Source organism: Spodoptera frugiperda, chromosome 25 (genome assembly GCF_023101765.2).
Source record: "Spodoptera frugiperda isolate SF20-4 chromosome 25, AGI-APGP_CSIRO_Sfru_2.0, whole genome shotgun sequence".
NCBI lineage: Eukaryota > Metazoa > Arthropoda > Insecta > Lepidoptera > Noctuidae > Spodoptera > Spodoptera frugiperda.
In genome coordinates, this window is record NC_064236.1 from 10,112,053 (window position 1) to 10,131,165 (window position 19,113).

Sequence of the window (19,113 nt, forward strand, 5' to 3'; positions counted from 1 at the left end):
TTGTTAGACGCAACAATGCTCATTAAAAAGTATTTTTAATTAACATCAATAAATCAATAAGAAAAATACATCAGTACTTATACAATATCTATATACCAACGCACTAAAAACAAGCAAACTTACGAGTAAGAATAAATCAGAACCTAGGTATTTAGTAGACAATATAATCTTCTATTATATAAAAATAAGTCGGGTTTTCCTTCCTGACGCTATAACTCCAGAACGCACGAACCGATTTCCATGGTTTTGCATTTGTTGGAAAGGTCTAGGGTTCCGTGAGGTTTATAGCAAAAAAAAAAATTTAGGAAAGAAGACATGGTGGCGAAACGGAGTTCGCCAGGTTTGCTAGTATATTATATATATGACATCAAATACATGCACTCATGATTTTTCTGCTTAAGCAGGTAACTACACGGTAACTACACGGAAACACATTTAATTTATCTGAATAAATGTTTCGTGCTGAAATGATTAGACAAATAATAATACAGATTTGATTACAAATTATACAATGATAGGTAAGTTCAAATTCTAAGGAGTGTCATGTGTTATTGTAACCTTCTAACCTACTTACTCGTATTATTTGCCTTGAATAATGATAATTTTTGCCGATAAACTTTATTATTTATTATTACACCTACATCTTACTCTCTATAATACACTGGCACATAATCAATAATTATTAAATTTATATAATTATTTCTACAACCGCACCTTAAATACACTTGGGAGCAAACAACAAGATAAATATTATCTGATACAAGTACTTTATTAATAGGTAGCGTATGTCGCATAAAAGGCAATTTCATTATCTTTAAAAAGAGTGTTTTGTTGTTATACGAATATATTATTTAAAGTTACAGAGGGTTCTTTAAAATTATCAAAAATGCTATGGCTCCGTTGCTCCGCTCCTAAGTGTATAATGTAGGTAAATATTTATTACATTTTCTAATTATTCTTACCTACTTAAAACTAAACAGATTTCTTAACTATTGTGATATTCAGTTCCTTTAACAAAATTAATGAAGTTTTCTGTATATTTTTGTAAATAAATAGATAAGTGTAGAGTTGCTGGATTACAAGTACCTACTTAACAAATAACATTGGACCTTATGACATTTGATTATTTTCATATTTAAATTGCTAGAATGTCACAAGAATTTTAAGGTAGGTTATTGATTGTACCCACCTGTAGATGGCTATCGATTTCCAACATCTGATCCCTGTTCACAGTTGAGAGAACACAAAAGGGTGATCCTCACGGAAGGTGCTTGAAAAACAAGTCACCAAGCTTACACGCTCCAATAAACCTTAACAAAGGTTCAAGGCCATTGAGCCTGAATTCTATTTTTATGAACATTTCAACTATTTTTACCGACTTCACAAAAAGGAGGAGGTACTATGTTCGGCTGTTTGTATGTTTTTTTTTTTTTGTATGTTTGTTCATCGAATACTCCGTCAATTGTCGACGGATTTTCAAAATTCTTTTTTTGTTCGAAAGTAGATAGTTCTGAGGTGGTCCCATTGTCACCAAGTTAGGATCTGATGATGGGATCTTAGAGAAATCGAGGGAACTCCTCAAATATTATAGGGAACTATATAGTGATTTTGGTATATTCATCTAGAATTGAAGCATTTACAGTCAAAAAGTAACCTTTGAAGAGGTGGAACTGATGAAGAAGACCAGAAATGGCCAATGGAACTTCATACTCACATAGAAATCACAATAAAGTTAATTAATACTCCGTTAATTGTCGACGGATTTTCAAAATTCTTTTTTTGTTCGAAAGTAGACAGTTCTGAGGTGGTCCCATTGTCACCAAGTTAAGATCTGATGATGGAATCTTAAAGAAATCGAGGGAACTCCTCAAATATTATAGGGAACTATATAGTGATTTTGGTATATTCATCTAGAATTAAAGCATTTACAGTCAAAAAGTAACCTTTGAAGAGGTGGAGAGACTTTTTTAGTTGCGATACTGAGTATCGCAACTAAAAAGTGTGAAATAAAATACTTTTTACAAAAAAATAAACCGACTTCACTAAAAAAGTTAAAAATAACTTTAATTTCGGAAGTCGGTGTAGCAAACAAATAATACGGTACCGAGAAACACCGACTTCCGAAATTAAAGTTATTTTTAACTTTTTTAGTGAAGTCGGTTTATTTTTTAGTATAAGTACTTACTGTACGATTTTAGTTGTAAACTAAGCAATGATTGGTAGGTAGATTAAATATATTATTTCTGTATCATTATATTATTCAAGATTTAATTCTGTCTAGTAAAATTATATATATATATATATACATACCAATATTATTAAATATAAGTTACATAGAAGCGGTTTATTTTTCCTGCAATTTATAGCAACAGCCCCAATAAGACAAATAAATTATACAATCACGTTAAAAAATCATTATTAACGATTTAAATAAATATTTTCATAAAATTCTTTAAAACATTTTTGATACATCACAATAGATATTCGAGAAACTTATAAGTACATTATAAAATATCAAATATCTGCCATCGCATGCTTGATACACAATAATAAAAAAACTAAATAGTTTAAGTACAAGAAATACAGTAAAACCCTCGTACAGGATATCAGGATCACTTCCATAGCTAAAGTTTTTTTTGCACCTTCAAAAATAGTATCCTTCGACATTAGAGGAAGGGAATTTACTCATAACATAATCAGATATTTGTTGTGATTCTAATGAGGGCAAATTGGTAAGTTGACAGTGAAGAATACATTCATTTCTATAAGCGCTGCTAAGATTAAATAGCCGATGTATATGAGTCCACACGTGATACCGATCTTCCAATCCAGCTGGAATTTATTGAGGAACAGGCATCCATATAGTGTGAAGAGTGTGGATAGAAGAGATATAGCGCTGTACGATAAACCACTGGAGTTTATTGATACCTGCAAATTAATAGAACGAACGTTTTATTACAACAAAAGAAAAGGAAAGATAGAAATATACCGATGTAGATGCTACATTTTTTTTTGTAAGATACCTCAACGATTATTTACGGTACTACTATATTTGACACCTTACATTTCTCACCAATTCGCTATGTAAGTACATCTATATGTGACAAACAGCAAATTGTTTAAAAAATATAAGTGTATATAGCGATAGCACTTGCAGATTAAAAAAAAACTCATAATCGTGGAAGAAACGAAGAAGGAATCTTTTAAACCTGTAATGTGTCTTTGGAGGGGTAAGGTTATAAAGTACCACTTGTTCAAAAGGCCGGCAACGTACTTGTAACACCTCTGGTGCTGCGGGTATCCGTGAGTGTTGCTGATTCTAATCACTGGTGAGGTGAGGTGACTCGTCTGATGCAAAGTTTTGTTAAAAAAAGTATTGCGTGAAGTACTGTATGTTAGACTTACGTAATGATGACCAGGAACACTGGGGTAAGCGAGCGACTTTATCAACCAGGGTAAACCCAGGCATAGTAGGATGTCGAAAGTATTTGATCCGATGGAATTACTCAAACCCATAGTGCCGTGACCTGAAACATAATGTATTATAGACACTGAAAAACATTAGCTAGAGTAGGACTACTTTCGTATAATGTAATATTATTTTAATAACTATCGTGGGTCTTACTAAATTAACTAAAAACAACGATTTATACACGAAAATGTATAGAGAAAACATAGAAAAATACATTTCTTCATAATATTTTACCTTGTACTGTGACTAGGACGCTGGAGACTGCTTCTGGAAGACTGGTGCCTGCTGCTAGTATTGTCAGTCCTGTGATGCTGTCTGGTACATTGAGGGTGTCACCTATAGACATGCATTGTATTATTGTAGTGTATCCAGAAAACAGTAATAAAACTATAAAGTAATACAATGTAAGTAATTATTGCCATTGGGCCACAAATCTTGGCTACAAACGTAGGTAATTAAAAAAAAATGCGGTTTCTGTAGCTTGAATTTACATTAAAATTATTTATAATATTGTATAAAAATCTCTTGGTTATAGTCAGAAAGTAATGCTTGTAGCCAAGGTAAATATCTAGCAGGTTTGAAATTCATATTCGTATGGTACGAATAATTACGAGTTATTTTAACAGCATAGCGATAAAATAAACTCAAACATAGCAGTAGCATTTACATATCAATAAACAAATATTTAGAATTTAACTTTAATTTCCTTACGTATGTATGCTACAACTTGATAACGAATGTATCAAATTAGTTAGAACCTAGATGTTTTTGTTACTTTCTGTGAAGTTAAACCAAGATGTTTATAAAAGATATATTTTAAGAACAGCAGCTAGGCTATTCTGTACCTACATTGTAATGTAACTTGAGTAATTGTAACCACTTACCGCCGTACTCAGACTGATTTATTGATTACTTAACCCAGTTTTTATCAATTGTTTTTGGTACAAAATCGTTATTAAGGAATAGTTTAAGTATTCATTAAATGTCTGTGAGAGCGGTAGTTAAATATGTAAAAGTAGATTACCTAGGACGGTGATCATCCAGGCGACCAAGTAGGAGACACATCCTATCCACGTGACACACATCGCGAAGGTCAGTGGGTACAGGTTGGGTCGACGCTGGCAGTCAGGGATGGTCAGCCAAAGTACCAAGTTGATGGGCCAGGAAAAGATCCATAGCAGTTTCTTCATAAACGACACTTTTTCTCCAGGCCATGACCACATCGAGTATGTGCTGAGTTCATCTATAAAATTATCGGTGTAAGAAATCTTTAAATGTCTTTTATAAACAACTAACTTTTACAACATTATAATACAACCTCTTTTAGGTTAAAATATGAGTCTTCTGGGTACCCGCGTATGGTATTCGAGATTCTGAGTATCCTTACTGAGAATGTTGAATCCCGGAATACTAAAACTACGTTTTTAATATAGAAATAAAGTCAACCGAAAGCTACTAGAAATATTATTGCTTTTGGTTCTACAGGAATCAGGAATTGACATATTTTTCTGTTCCACTATACGTCTCTACAAATGATATTGCTCCTTGAAATACAGAGGGGCTCACTGGAAGAAATAAATAATCGAATCTATTCAACGTTCTCAATCATGATATGGGTTATGGGTCTTGCCCTCATTGATGGGTCTCGTTCGGTAATAGTTTTTAAACTACCATCGTAACCTTTTACTCATTCATAATTTAATTTTGATTGTACCAATTAAACATTGTTCCTAATTGAATACGTGAACTTGTATCCATTAAACCTACTATACAAATATTTTTTTTTATGTTAACTCCAGAACTTTCGCCTTTATACAAAGCAGTTCTAATATTGTTTTAATTATTTGCTTGTCACTACCAATGTACCCGTGAGAAAATTCCAAATATCGTAGCGAATAAATACTTGGTGGTTTGAGAAAACAGTGAAAATTCCCGCGTATTGAGCGTCATCGTCATTGTTTCAAAATAGATCGGTAATTAATTGAGTGACATACTCGGTTCTTCATTGCGCGCAGGGATGTATGGCAAACAATGTGAAGTCATTGTCTTCGTAAAATTATATGGTACTACGTGGTAGCCACTGGTATGCATAATAAATTATATATATATATATATATATATATAATTTATATATATATTGTAAATATATATATATATATATATATATATATATATATATATATATATAATTTATATATATATTGTAATATATATATATATATATATATATATATATATATATATATATATATATATATATATATATATATATATATATATATATATATATATATATATATATATATATATATTGTATTATTGGTTAGCAACAATGGCTCGCGATAGTCCACTGCTAGACTTTAGGCCTTTTCTAGTTAAGAGGGCTTGCCATAATCTCCTCGCGCATAAGTGAGTTTAAGATAGTACCATGATGATGTTTGTTGTTTTGTTGCCCAGTATCTTCAATTAATTAATGAATGAATACTTTCAAGAAAATCAAATGGGTACGGTAACGTTTGTGTTCGAACAAATTAAGTTATTCAACACGTTCTTTGAATTTAAGTCAATTGTAAATATATTCGTTTCGTAATTTTCATTTAAACTGTGTATTTTCTTTCTTTTTCATTTACTTCTGACCAGCTAAACAAGTGAGATTTTACTTGAAATTCTTGTGATTGATATTATGATTAATTAGCCATTATCAATCAAGTTTCATTGCAACTGTATACGAGTTCTCATGACAAAGCGTTTGTAGGCAGGCGAGCGGTCAATTGAGCAAGTGGTAAGCGATAATTTCCGCTGTTTTTCTTGAAAATTCACTAAGGTCTAGGCAACGATATGGTTAAACTACAGGGGTTTGTAACCGGAAGAAAACAAGCGGCCGCACAACTGATTATTCCCGCGACTAGTTTTAAGCCGAAGTATCACAAAATGGTTCCCCGCGTGACGATATAGTACGCATCTGTGAGGCTCATATTGTGGAAAATCGTTTGGATTTCCATGTAAACTGTTTTATATAGCAGTGTGATCGATGTACAATTTAAACATTTATATATATAGTTCTGTTATTTGGCATTTTATGTCTTTTCATATCTGCATACCTAGTGTCCATTTGATTTGTAATTTTATTACTCTGTACCTTATAAGTGAGGGCTTGTTATTGGCTGACAGTCCAACTTTCTGTTCCTAATTTGTCGTCTTTCAGCTGAAAGTCCTCCATGTAACCTTGTGTAAAATGTTAAATAAATAAATATTAGTTGACAAATTACCTGAGTCGGTGGAGTCGTGTCTCTTGGACTGCACTGCTGCTTCCACGTCTGTTGATTGAACACTGAGGCTGATGCGTCGAGCGGACATTAATGAGTTATTTTTTTCTAGAACAAATATTGTTGGTTAAAATTGTGTTTTTCTTTTACGCCACACTAAATGTAATCCAAATCCATTTTAGCATTTTAAACGATACTGATCGTATAAGTTTAAAATATTGAGTTCAGTAAAATAACATTTGACACGTGAATCGAACCCACAACATATATGTATAGATATGAGAATTGTTTTTGCACCCAAAATTATCATATCGGCCACCAGAATACTCCTGCTTAACGTAATCCTGCAATCAACGACTTAAAGATCATCCATGACTGAAGTATAATAGGAGAGTATACTTTTTACCCGACTGCGCCAGAAGGAGGGTTATGTTTTTCGAGTGTATGTATGTATGTATGTATGTATGTATGTATGTATAATTGTTTGGCACGCTCTGCAGCCTAAACGGCTTGATGGATTTTGGCTTGAGAGGTGTCGTTGGATTCGTATTTACTGTGAGAGTGACACTGGATATATCAAAATAATAAAAAAACAAAATGGCGGATTTTTGGCGCCAAATTCGAATATTTCTCACTCTCTAGCCTAAACGGCTTGATGGATTTTGACTTGAGAGGTGTCGTTAGATTCATATTTACTGTGAGAGTGACACTGGATATATCAAAATAATAAAAAAACTAAATGGCGGATTTTTGGCGCCAAATTCGAATATTTCTCACTCTCTAGCCTAAACGGCTTGATGGATTTTGAGTTGAGAGGTGTCGTTTGATTCGTATTTACTGTGAGAGTGACACTAGATATATCATAATACAAAAATAATAAAACTAAAAAAAAATAAAATAAAAAAAGGTAATTTAAAAAACTAAAAAACCCGACTGCGTTTCTTTATAATATTAAAATGAAAAAACCCTAAAACAAGAAAGTAATCGTAAAATTTAAGCAGTCGGGACCCATTCTAAATATAAAGACTTTGTGACATACGGCTTGCTTTCTAGAATGGGTCCCGACTGCTTAAATTTTACGATTACTTTCTTGTTTTAGGGTTTTTTCATTTTAATATTATAAAGAAACGCAGTCGGGTTTTTTAGTTTTTTAAATTACCTTTTTTTTGAAATCCATTTAATTCAAGTAGTACCTTCTACAAACTCTAACTCCGACTTAGTAACGTTAATTATGTGAGTGAGTTCACTATACTGACCACTATTCAGAAGAGGTGTTATTTCAGTGTACGCTTTAGGTTTCTTGAAAGTACAGCATCCGCTCCTGAAAAATGTTCCCAGACAGCCGTTGAACGCCATCGCTGAAACATAGACCAACAACTTTAAGAAATCTCAACATCATCATCATCAACAGTCATAGTTCACAGCCGGACGATGGGCTTCCTCTCTAACGAGGATTTTGTCTTAATCTTAAGTTTGACAACCGGGTTGGAGATCACAGTTTTAAAACAACTTGAGATAATGTAGGAAAATCATCCAATAACTTCTGTTGCCTTGGGTGGGGCGAGAGGGAATGTCTTACTGAGAGGCTGCTGCCGGGTCTCTGTTCAAAAACTCTCTTAGTTGACGCTTTCGACACCCGGGCGAAGAACAGGAGTGGTCTTACCGAATTAAAACATTGCATCAATTTCCTTGATTACCAATAAGTGTTTTTTTTTAAGTGATGTTGTTATCGCCCACAGTAAATTAAATGTAAGGAATTTGCCGTCATGAACGTGTCATTCAAGCATACAACTGTAAATCAAATGTTACAATTTGTAGTTTTTACCGTAATGCAAATGTTTACTTGTCTACCAGTAACCCAGTGAGTAAGTATGCAAATAAACGTTATTGATATCAGATATGATACTTTTTTTCTTATCAAACAAATAAGCGGTTAGAGATTGCGTCAGAGAATCACATTTTTTATCCCCCCCCAGGATGAGACAAGAGATAATATAGGAATAGTTTAATGGCTCTTGAATTTTTAAAAATAAAATTCAATGAATGTGAAGCCAACCATCTCTCATGTAAAACATCAAAGATTTTACAAAATATTGCTATTACTCATAAATAATTGATATAAAAGTATGTAAAAAACTTCACGCTGTTTGCCATTACAATTCAATACATGTACCAGTTGAAGCGACAGATAGTTTTCCAAATAAGTATAATATATTTTATCGTATGCAAATTCAGACACTTCTTGAAGTGAATAGCAGTAAATTGCAGATATACTATCAACTGAGGACATCATGAGATTTTACATAAATACACATCAAGGAAAAAACATGTTTAACGCATGTAACAACACGTCAACTAGGTACATTTCGAATTCATACGTTCATTGTTGACTAAACTTGATTAACTAGTTCATAATGAACTGATACATATATTCATAATTAGTGCATTCCACATAATTTACCTAATATGTAGAAAATGTACATGAGCACAAGTAGCAGTGCTTCGTGCCAGTAAATAACGTCGTCGAGTAGCGTGAGGATGAGTGCCACTACCGCCACGGCGTACATCACGCAATCCCGCGACACTGACCACCAATCCAAGTCCACCACCTGCGAATTAGCGAGCATTTATCAATATATCAATCTACTAAATTGTGCAAGTCTAATGTCTGTAACATATCAGTTCCTTTCTAAATAATAATGCAGTTTATACACATCAGGATATAATAAGCATAAGAATGTTTATTTGTACGAAGCATGGTAATTATAAAATATCGCATTATACATCTATACTAATATTATAAAGCTGAAGAGTTTGCTTGTTTGATTATTTGTTTGTTTGAACGCGCTAATCTCAGGAACTACTGGTCTCAATTGAATAATTATTTTTGTGTTGGATAGTGCATTTATCGGGGAAGGCTATAAAACATCACGCTATGGCCAATAGGAGCCGAGCAGAGCGGGTGAAACCGCGCGGAAGCAGCTAGTTCATATATAAAATACAGCTCACATTGGATATATCTGAAACAGGTTCACAAAGTCGAATATACTTTTATTTTTAACATTTTACTCCAACTATGCGTCTATTTCATTACCTTCATTTAGGTAAGTCCCCGATAAACTTCTGTAGCAGATAGTTCATACAAATAACATTTTTACATAACTAGTGGTCGCCTAGTGGTCGAAATTCGACCATATACGATTTAATTTGCAATACCACTTAACATACGTTCAAGGATAATTTTTATTTAACGAATTGCTATTAGTTTTGTGAAATTCAAATTAATATATTCCGGCGCATCATGAATAACCAAACCTCCTTCAATGAGAAACCTCTTTCCATATGAGACGTGAGAATGTCATCGCAATGTCTGTCAATTTTGACGTTTTGTCAAAAACATACTACACAGATACTATGCATGTAATGTTTTATTTATTGATTTAATGTACTTTATAAGCATTATTTTTGAAAAATATTAGCGTTCTGCACTTCTCCTACACATAAACTATAAGCGTACCAAATTTTATGCTCCTACGTCCGCGCAATTTTCGTAAAAAATGGTCCAAAGTTTTTGCATCACGTATTAATATATAGATAAAAAATCTGGTACATAGCGGCTATAGGAAAACAGGTCCTAATGCGACATATTATAATGAAGGAGTCTTCAACACAGTGATACAGTTTCTTGTTACAATATTACTATCATAACATAGTTTCCACATTTTATGTAATCTGTGTACATATGTGGAGATGTTCCTTTGTTTCGTTGCTGTTGCTCCCACGGTTCAAAGATCTACATATTTGTCACGTCCCAGTATCTAATTACGCAGTAAGTCAACAACAATAGGTAGCATATAGCGTTCGTAAGTTAAATTAAACTAAAGTTCGTTAAATATCGTGGGTAACCCCTAATTTGTCAAGTTATATTACGCCAGAAAAACATGAAAAATCTAATACAGGGTATATAAAATAATAAAATTAAACAAATACTAAAGTGTATCCTAAAAGTAACTGTTGTAATGTATTTTCAACAAAACTAATTTCTTAACAAACAGAAATCAATATTAATTCATAAGTATAATACGTGAAAATAACGCAGATACCTGGCCGCTTTTGACCAAAGCGCCTTCTCACACGGAGAAGGTTTGAGTATTAATCACCACGCTTGCTCAATGCAGGTTGGCCATTTTAAAGTTATAATTAAAAATTATGAGCCTAGGTTTACTTACAATGGTTTCCTTCACCGTTTGGCAGTGGTGTCTAAATAATCTTACAAAATACATATAACTTGGAAAAAGTCACATTGGTGCTTGCCGTTGGTAGGTTTCGAACCCGCACTCACAAATTCTCGATGTCTTTAATTTTTATTGTCATAGCATATCTAGTATCTGATACAATAAAACTAGTGTTTATTTCTAATTAGCTTTTCCGTGGTTGGTTTCTTACATTGTTAGTATACAAGTGAATGTATGTATTAAGGTAGATACATAATGTGTTCACACAGTTCATATCAGGAGGCGAACAATTTGCTTAGATTCACTTCCGAATGTAAAACGTGTGTTGTAGCCATAAAAGACATCTTTGAGAGTTGACAAAGGTTGCGTACCACATAGTTTGTAAGATATAATGTTGTTAATAGAATATAAGCATATTTTTATTTATATAGAAGTATATTTTAAGTTGTTACTTTGTTAAATTAATCCTACTATCTGTAATATGTGAAATAAAATGAAATATGTGAAATAAATAAATCTTGAATTTTAATTGATAGCAGTGCAAATATAAAAATATATGTTTTTGTATTCTCAGGTTAGGTCGTAACAGCATAAATTGTATTTTTAGATTTTTAATGGCTGGATTTATATTACATCGATACAAATTAAGAAAATTTATCTTTTTTAAAATATTATGCTATTATAATCTCTCAAATCCGATTATGCGCTAGTAATTTCCTTGTTGGCTGATTGCTTATCATACATCAGGTGACTTGTCACTCGTCTGCTTTTCCCCATCACAAACAAAAGTGAGTTTCAAACACTCACTTTTACAACCTAGGAAAACAACTACATCGTTTACACTAGATTTGTGAAACACGTGAATAGTGAATTACTCGTAATAATGACATCATCACGTGTGAATAAATACAATATTTAGATGATACGTAGAAAGTGTAAAAACCTTAGAATCCCCTGAATGCAAATATGTGAAGCATATTGTTTCCTTGTGCCAAGACTTTGTTGTTTACCTGCCATGGTTTGTTATCAAATAGATAATTATATTAATTGTCTAACTCACGCACTCGTGTCACTTAAAGATTAAACAGATAAAATGATAAGACATGGTATTCTGACGATTTTATACGACAATGCATTTCAAATGAAATATATTTGCGTGCACATAATTATGTTTTGTTATGCGACGTCCTGCGCGAGTGATCTAGACGCGATGGCGTTGCGGTGCGGCGCGGTGCGGCGCGAAAACAACAAGCTGTCAAAATCTATTGACGTGGCCTACGTGACCAACCGCACGTCGGTTGCGGTGAGGCGCGGTGCGGCAACGGCGTCTAGAACGCGGTGCCGTCAAGTTTTTGTCTTAATGTCGGAAATAAAAGCAAAACGAAACGATTCACATGCATGTAGGACGTACGCCTCACGTTGCGCCGTGTCATACCGCATCGCATTGAAATCGCATGGTACCGCACCGTTTCGCGTTCACTTCTAGATTGCTCACGTATGACATCACGTTAGTCCAGTTGTAGAGAATGTAAATGGAGAGCGTAAAGACCAACTAATATTCTGTAACTCCTTTGGTTTTGCATGTCTATAGGCGGCACCGCATGCCATTAAAATAATAATTAATCGAACTTAAGGTACTAAATAAATTTCATATAATAATCAATAATCCCGACTCGATGCTTGTTAGTTGTAGGTATATAATTATTTACCTGTTTTATAACTTATCTATTTATCGAAACGAATGAATATTTCATCATGCAAAAATAAATAATACTCCTTTAGGGGCGACTACAAAATTTACAAAAATATATCGGAAAAAAATTAAAATGATCATTTTCAAATTTTTATACCTTATTATCTAGGATCTTGTAATACAATACATGCACTTACTTTGCCTGCAATGAGAGCGCAGAATGCCGGTACAGCCAGTACATTGAACACTGCTGATCCCACCACGGTTCCTACTCCAATATCGCCTTCAGTGACAAATGTACCGACACAGTTGATGAACAGCTCAGGGCTTGAACTCGCTGCAGCCATAAAAGTAGCCCCAGCTACGTCCATACCTATATTTAAACCTAAAACAAATAAAATGAAATTGTAAGAAAAGTTAGGTAAGTTTTCTTCATTACAAAAAATGTCGTAGGCTTTCGTAGCGCTTTCTACGCCGTAGCCAAGGCTGTAGCAATTGGCTACGAAGCCTTTCAAAGTAAGTTTAAAATTTAAAAGTTTTATTTTGTTGAAGTTTGTTTTGTAGAAATGCCAATTAAACTGAAATTGGGTCAAGAAAGGAATGTATAGGCGTAATTACAATATGGATGAATTTCATAGCAATAACTGCAAAGTCTTATTGTAACTTTCGTGAGACATACTAAATTAATTATTATGTTATCGGCTTACTCACGTACTGTTTTGACGAGGAACTCGACTAGTTTCAAGCCATGCTAGAGGCTCATATTCATGAGCAGCATTCCGCGACACTAGTCGAGTTCCTCGTCAAAACAGTACGTGAGTAAGCCGATAACATAATAATTAACTGCAAAGTCGTAATTTCAATTTTCGAATGATCTAGAAAACTCTGGCATGAGACCGTCTATCGCTTTTTATTGCTCAAATCCAATCGTAATCCCATCGTAATTTTTTTAGATTCGTAGACGAGTTAAAGGCACATAAATAAACAAACGAATGAATTTTCACCCTCGAGACTGGAGTAGACGTCTAGTGAAACCGCAATCAGTATAACTAGTATAGGTACTTGTACCTGAGTTCCTAATGGAAAATAAATCCGTCTGGGTACCGGAGTTACAGTGAGATGTACCTCGGAAGGAGAATTTCGTGCCGACGAAAACTAATTTAACTTGTTAAGCTCGACGCTTTCACTGGGGTTAGGTCTGATTATCATTGCACAATATTATGCGTGTAAAATCTTAAGACACATATTATGAAAATCATTGAGCATCAAATAAATTATAAGTTTAAAAGAAAGGAAGTTTTAAGTGAAGTTACAGAAGACATTTTAGATATGTGTATAATAATATTTTCGCGTTAGGAAATCCGTCATTGATTGTATTATAGCTTATTGTGCCTATGAGTTTGTATATATTTAGTAATGATTTCTGCTATTAGTATCAGGGTGCTTTCTATTAGAGATGTGCTATGTAGCTAAGCTACGAAGATGTAATAGTTAAGCTGTGAAACTATGTGACCGTGTTGCACATCCAGGGTCTAAAAACACTGTTAAGTTATTCAGTACCTGTTGGGGTACCAAACATTTTGTACTAAAACTACTAAAAATAAATTACCGAAGTCTTTGTACTCATAATGGGTATTTAACTAATCCTGGGTATGGTCGTTGGTAGACATTATTTTCCTCCTATAGATTATTTTATTTCGAATTATTTCGTCCCCTATCAGATCTGTCCAGGCATCAATCGTGGGATGTTCGTGCCGATACATTCAAAAACAAATGTATAGAATGTTGATTCATATTTAATTTTGTGAGGGGACATGGGCGAGAGTAGTCTAGACAGAGTCCCGTCGTATCGATCTGTATTGCTGATTGTATAAACATTTATTATACATTGGTACAGATGACAGCAGGTACACCTTCTCCTATCTGTCTCATTTCTTTATTCAATTTTCAACTTTATAGTTATGATTTATAAAGTCCAAAATCCAATGAAATAGTCGATAGATTGGCGTAGGTTGATATACTGGCTACTGTACATTGCACGTCCTGCTCTAACTTTAATTTTATGCTGGCGTGGACAGGGGAAAGAGTCGATAGCGGATTTTCATGTCTGCTACCAATATATTTTGCTCCATACCCATCGGTTTTATTTAATATTTAGTATATGGGTATATTATGAGACATATATGTAGAAAACACATTGCGTCTTGCGGAGATCTGCACTCCAGCTTTCTATGGGTTAAGAGATTGTTACGATGAAAGAGATATTTACATTGAATTGTAGAAAAACGTTGTGATAGCGTTAAGTAAAAAGGATTAGATCATATTTCGTTGATTTTTATTCACTTTATAGATAGTATACGGCTAAATGCAGTACGCATCTGAAAATTAAAGTTCAGAAGCAAATCGTAAAACAGTGCTTTTAAGCAAATCCGTATCTGTGGACCAGTTCTATATAGAATAAAACTAACTAAAACTTTGACAGTTAACAAAGTGCATTCGGTGACAGCAGTAAAACCGCGGATGCAATTTAGTCTTATTACGTCTTAGTCTCAGTCTTATTACCGTGTCAGAAACAAAGATGGTGACGGTACTAAGGTAGATCCGTCGTACGCACCTTGACCTGAGCCGTCAATGAAAAGATTGACACCGGCTTGTACCGACGATTTGACTTATAATTCTATTTGGCACGTTAAGGCGGCTCGTTTCGCCGGCTGATTAACCTCCTTCCTCTCTAATTGATCTGGAAGCTACGTGATAATATTAAGCACGCGAGGAAACATCGGATGGATTGACCTGTGGCGTGTGATACCTACGGTAACGTGAACATTGTTAGCTCTTAGTTAAGAACTGCATGGAATTGTGTAAGTAGGTGCACATTGCACATACCTACTCGTTGATGAGACGTTTAATAGGGCAGGTGTGACAGCACTCAAGGGTGTGGAGGTAGCTTAATATTATTAAAGAATTTTGCGAATCTCTAATAATTTACTATTTATTACCCGACTGCGCCAGAAGGAGGGTAGTTCGAGAGTATGTATATATGTATGTATGTATGTATGTATGTATGTATGTATGTATGTATGTATGTATGTATGTATAATTGTTTGGCACGCCCTGCAGCCTAAACGGCTTGATGGATTTTGGCTTGAGAGGTGTCGTTAGATTCGTATTTACTGTGAGAGTGACACTGGATATATCAAAATAATAAAAAAACAAAATGGCGGATTTTTGGCGCCAAATTTGAATATTTCTCACTCTCTAGCCTGAACGACTCGATGGATTTCCGCTTGATAGGGGTCGTTTGATTCGTATTTACTGTGAGAGTGACACTAGATATATATCAAAATATAAAAATAATAAAACTAAAAGAGCATAAAATAAAAAAGGTAATTTAAAAAACTAAAAAACCCGACTGCGTTTCTTTATTTATAATATTTAAATGAAAAATCCCTAAAACAAGAAAGTCATCGTAAAATTGAAGCAGTCGGGACCCATTCTAAAAAGTCAGCCGTAAATATGTGCCCGAACTAAGTCTTCATATTTAGAATGGGTCCCGACTGCTTCAATTTTACGATGACTTTCTTGTTTTAGGGATTTTTCATTTAAATATTATAAATAAAGAAACGCAGTCGGGTTTTTTAGTTTTTTAAATTATTTGGTTTAAGATAACTTAATTATTTGAATTATCTGGTTTAAGATAACTTAATTATTTGAAAAATTGGCTGGGTAGGCAGAGAGGTGCTCATACTAAATAATACAACAAGTCTTCACCGCTTATATTAATCCCGCGTGACAGGTAAGTTGATTGCTATAAAATGGGCACAATTTCGGATGCCGAAAACTTACAATTATCCAAAAAAATTATTAAGTAAAACAAAGAAAATCAAAGACAAGCCTGAAACGTAATTTCCGTCGCACTGAACATTAAAACTTTCGACAAAAATGTAGTGTGTTATTAGCACGTCAAATTACGTTTCAAGACAACGTTTATAATTGAGAACCTGTATGCATTACGAGTAGCATTAGCATGCATATATCATAAACTCATTATCATTTACAATAGAAATGTACACTTACGTTCGCATATCATCTCGATAGCCGGCACGAAGTACTGCTCACACACCGTCCCCAGCAGAAAGAAGCAGTATATAGCTAATACACAGTGTATTGCTATGTAACCCTGCAATATATAAAAACAATGTAACTACGTATTATTTTTAAACTTTACCTATACAATATAATAGGTCGATGAGGACTCAGTAATCAGTACTAAAGTAGGTACAGAAAAAGAAAAAATATATATCTTATAGTCAAGAATGAAGTTGGGAGCAGAGGTTAATTAAAAAAAAGTATAAATAATTGTGTAAGTGTAGGAAACTTCAAACGATATTAAATTGCAAATTAGCACGGAAATTATTTTCAGTTAAGCGCAATTTAATGGTCTATTCTAACCAACAGCTTTGGTCAGATCAACCACATCATAATATTATAACATCAGTCCTAATTAAAAAGATGGAAAAGTGGCATAGCATAATTTTATTATTATTAATCTTCGATCAACTTACTTAAGTTATTTATAGTAACTATACAACGTATCACTAATAAAAACACGTCAAAAGTATTGAGACACTCACACACCAAAATATTGTGTGTACAACATTTTGATATTTGAAAAATATTTCAGTAAACCATTATAATAAGATTAGTTTATTATAAACCTTTTCTATAAAGAAACAAAGTCGTATTATAATCTGGTTTTAAGTGACGACTACGACGTTTATCATCGTGTAATATATAAAGAATTGTCAGTAGAAAAAACTAATTATTATTGCGTCTAAAGAAAAAATATTTATTCAATAATTTCTCTTACGGCATGTGAAATAATGGATTAACATTACTGTGTCAACCTAAATGGTATTGTAATTAGTTATTTTTGAAGTTTGTTTATATAGAACAGGGATAGCCATGGAATTGTATACCTAATTGATTTAGTAATATTTATTTGGTACCTGGCTTGTGAAATAATAGGACACGTGTGAATGAATACGAATATATATGTATTAATTCAATTTAATTCTGTAATTATTATCCTGGCACTATACGTAAATTAAATCATGATCTTGTTATTCTGTGATCAAATAAAAATAAAATCCCTAAAGATAAAGACAAAACAAACAATATTCTCTGCGTGAGTCGTGGTATAAAAAAATCATCAAAAATCAAGTCGTCATCAAACGTTGTTCGCGCATTCAAATAAGCACCTGCGTATTATTTTAGTTAGTACGTTTTTTGTCGCCGATAGTCTAGTTAGTTATAGTAGATCGAAGTTATTAAGTAGGTATTCAATTTTCACCGGATAAAAAAGGCACCGGTTGATCTCGTTTTATAAATCCTTAAACTCTAAAATTGAACGATTCTTTATAACAAAAATTAATTGGTTACCATTTTCTATTGCAATATTTATATATGTACTCATAAATCAGAAAATTAATTAGACAAAGGCGTTTTTGCATTAAAATTAATTTATAATTGAATAGTATGTGCAGATAATGAATATGTACTAAATCTCTTATTCCATCATTTTTCTTATTAAGATTTTCATGTCACTTGAAGGTATAATCATTATGAATTATATGGCAATGCATGCATAATTATAAAAAGGAAAATAACAATAAAAACTTCGCCAAAACATTTGCAGCAAGAATGTGTGATTCAAGGTAAAAAGTCGCTGTCTGACTTTATTACATGTTACTTGCATAAAAGCAAAATTAAATATTTACAGATTCGACCTTACATGTTGCCGTTGGTACCGGCTGAGGCCGTCAGAGGGGAACTCCAAAATTGCTGCGGGCGTGCAGTTCCTCTCTTCCCTTTCAACGATGCTCAGCAACCTACGTTGAGATACAGCTCCATCAAAACCTGAATACCACAAACGAATTTTATAGAACACTTATCAACACAAAATTCACTAACACCCTGTCTAGTAGATTACCTGAATTAAACGTGGATTTTAACATTTCCTCCTCTGAACGTGTATTACCAAACATTAAGTAAACTAAAGGTATCCCCAAAACTAATAGCACTCTGATTACAGTAGCAATCCTGTAGCACTTGTACCGTCTAGTCCTTATTAACATGTTTGCCATTTAGACAATCAATCAACTGAAGGGTATTATAAAAAAAACTTAGAAGTTAGCGCGCGACAATTGGTGGAGTTTACTACCGATGTGATAGAAACGTTTAGTTAGGTTGTACTTAGACTTGTAATAATTTAAAGTATATTGTTATGAATAAACATAGACGTGCAGTTGCACCAGTAGTCGGGAAGTTACTGCTCACTGTGGTTTCTTACGATCCTTGATGAAAATAAAATGATTTATCAATAAATATTATTATTAGTAATATTGTACCGTGTACACATTCGTATCACTGTTATCGAAGGTAATG

The 19,113-nt window shown here is 33.4% G+C and overlaps 1 protein-coding gene and 1 long non-coding RNA gene across 2 annotated transcripts; one reads left to right on the forward strand and one right to left on the reverse strand.

The window, feature by feature from the left end:
* On the reverse strand, positions 1 to 19,058 carry LOC118262002 (sodium/potassium/calcium exchanger 4). The gene is made up of 11 exons (XM_035573088.2): positions 18,659 to 19,058; positions 18,461 to 18,585; positions 16,744 to 16,846; positions 12,864 to 13,051; positions 9,200 to 9,347; positions 7,995 to 8,096; positions 6,742 to 6,846; positions 4,497 to 4,715; positions 3,707 to 3,808; positions 3,406 to 3,527; positions 1 to 2,928 (listed from the first exon to the last, which is right to left on the reverse strand). The coding sequence occupies exons 1-11, from the start codon at positions 18,810 to 18,812 to the stop codon at positions 2,716 to 2,718; spliced, it is 1,581 nt and encodes a 526-aa protein (XP_035428981.2). The 5' UTR covers positions 18,813 to 19,058; the 3' UTR covers positions 1 to 2,715.
* On the forward strand, positions 6,894 to 15,998 carry LOC126912357 (uncharacterized). Its single transcript, XR_007706999.1, has 2 exons — positions 6,894 to 7,412; positions 15,819 to 15,998. It is a non-coding gene; the product is annotated as an uncharacterized LOC126912357 (long non-coding RNA).
* Positions 19,059 to 19,113: the final 55 nt, after the last annotated feature.

Coding starts and splice junctions, on each gene's coding strand:
- LOC118262002 (XM_035573088.2), bottom strand. CDS start 18,812: ATGGCAAACATGTTAATAAGGACTAGACGGTACAAGTGCTACAGGATT. Junction 16,847..18,460: donor GCCGGTACCAACGGCAACAT/GTAAGGTCGAAT, acceptor TATATATTGCAG/GGTTACATAGCAATACACTG. Junction 2,929..3,405: donor GTGTTCCTGGTCATCATTAC/GTAAGTCTAACA, acceptor ATTAATTTGCAG/GTATCAATAAACTCCAGTGG.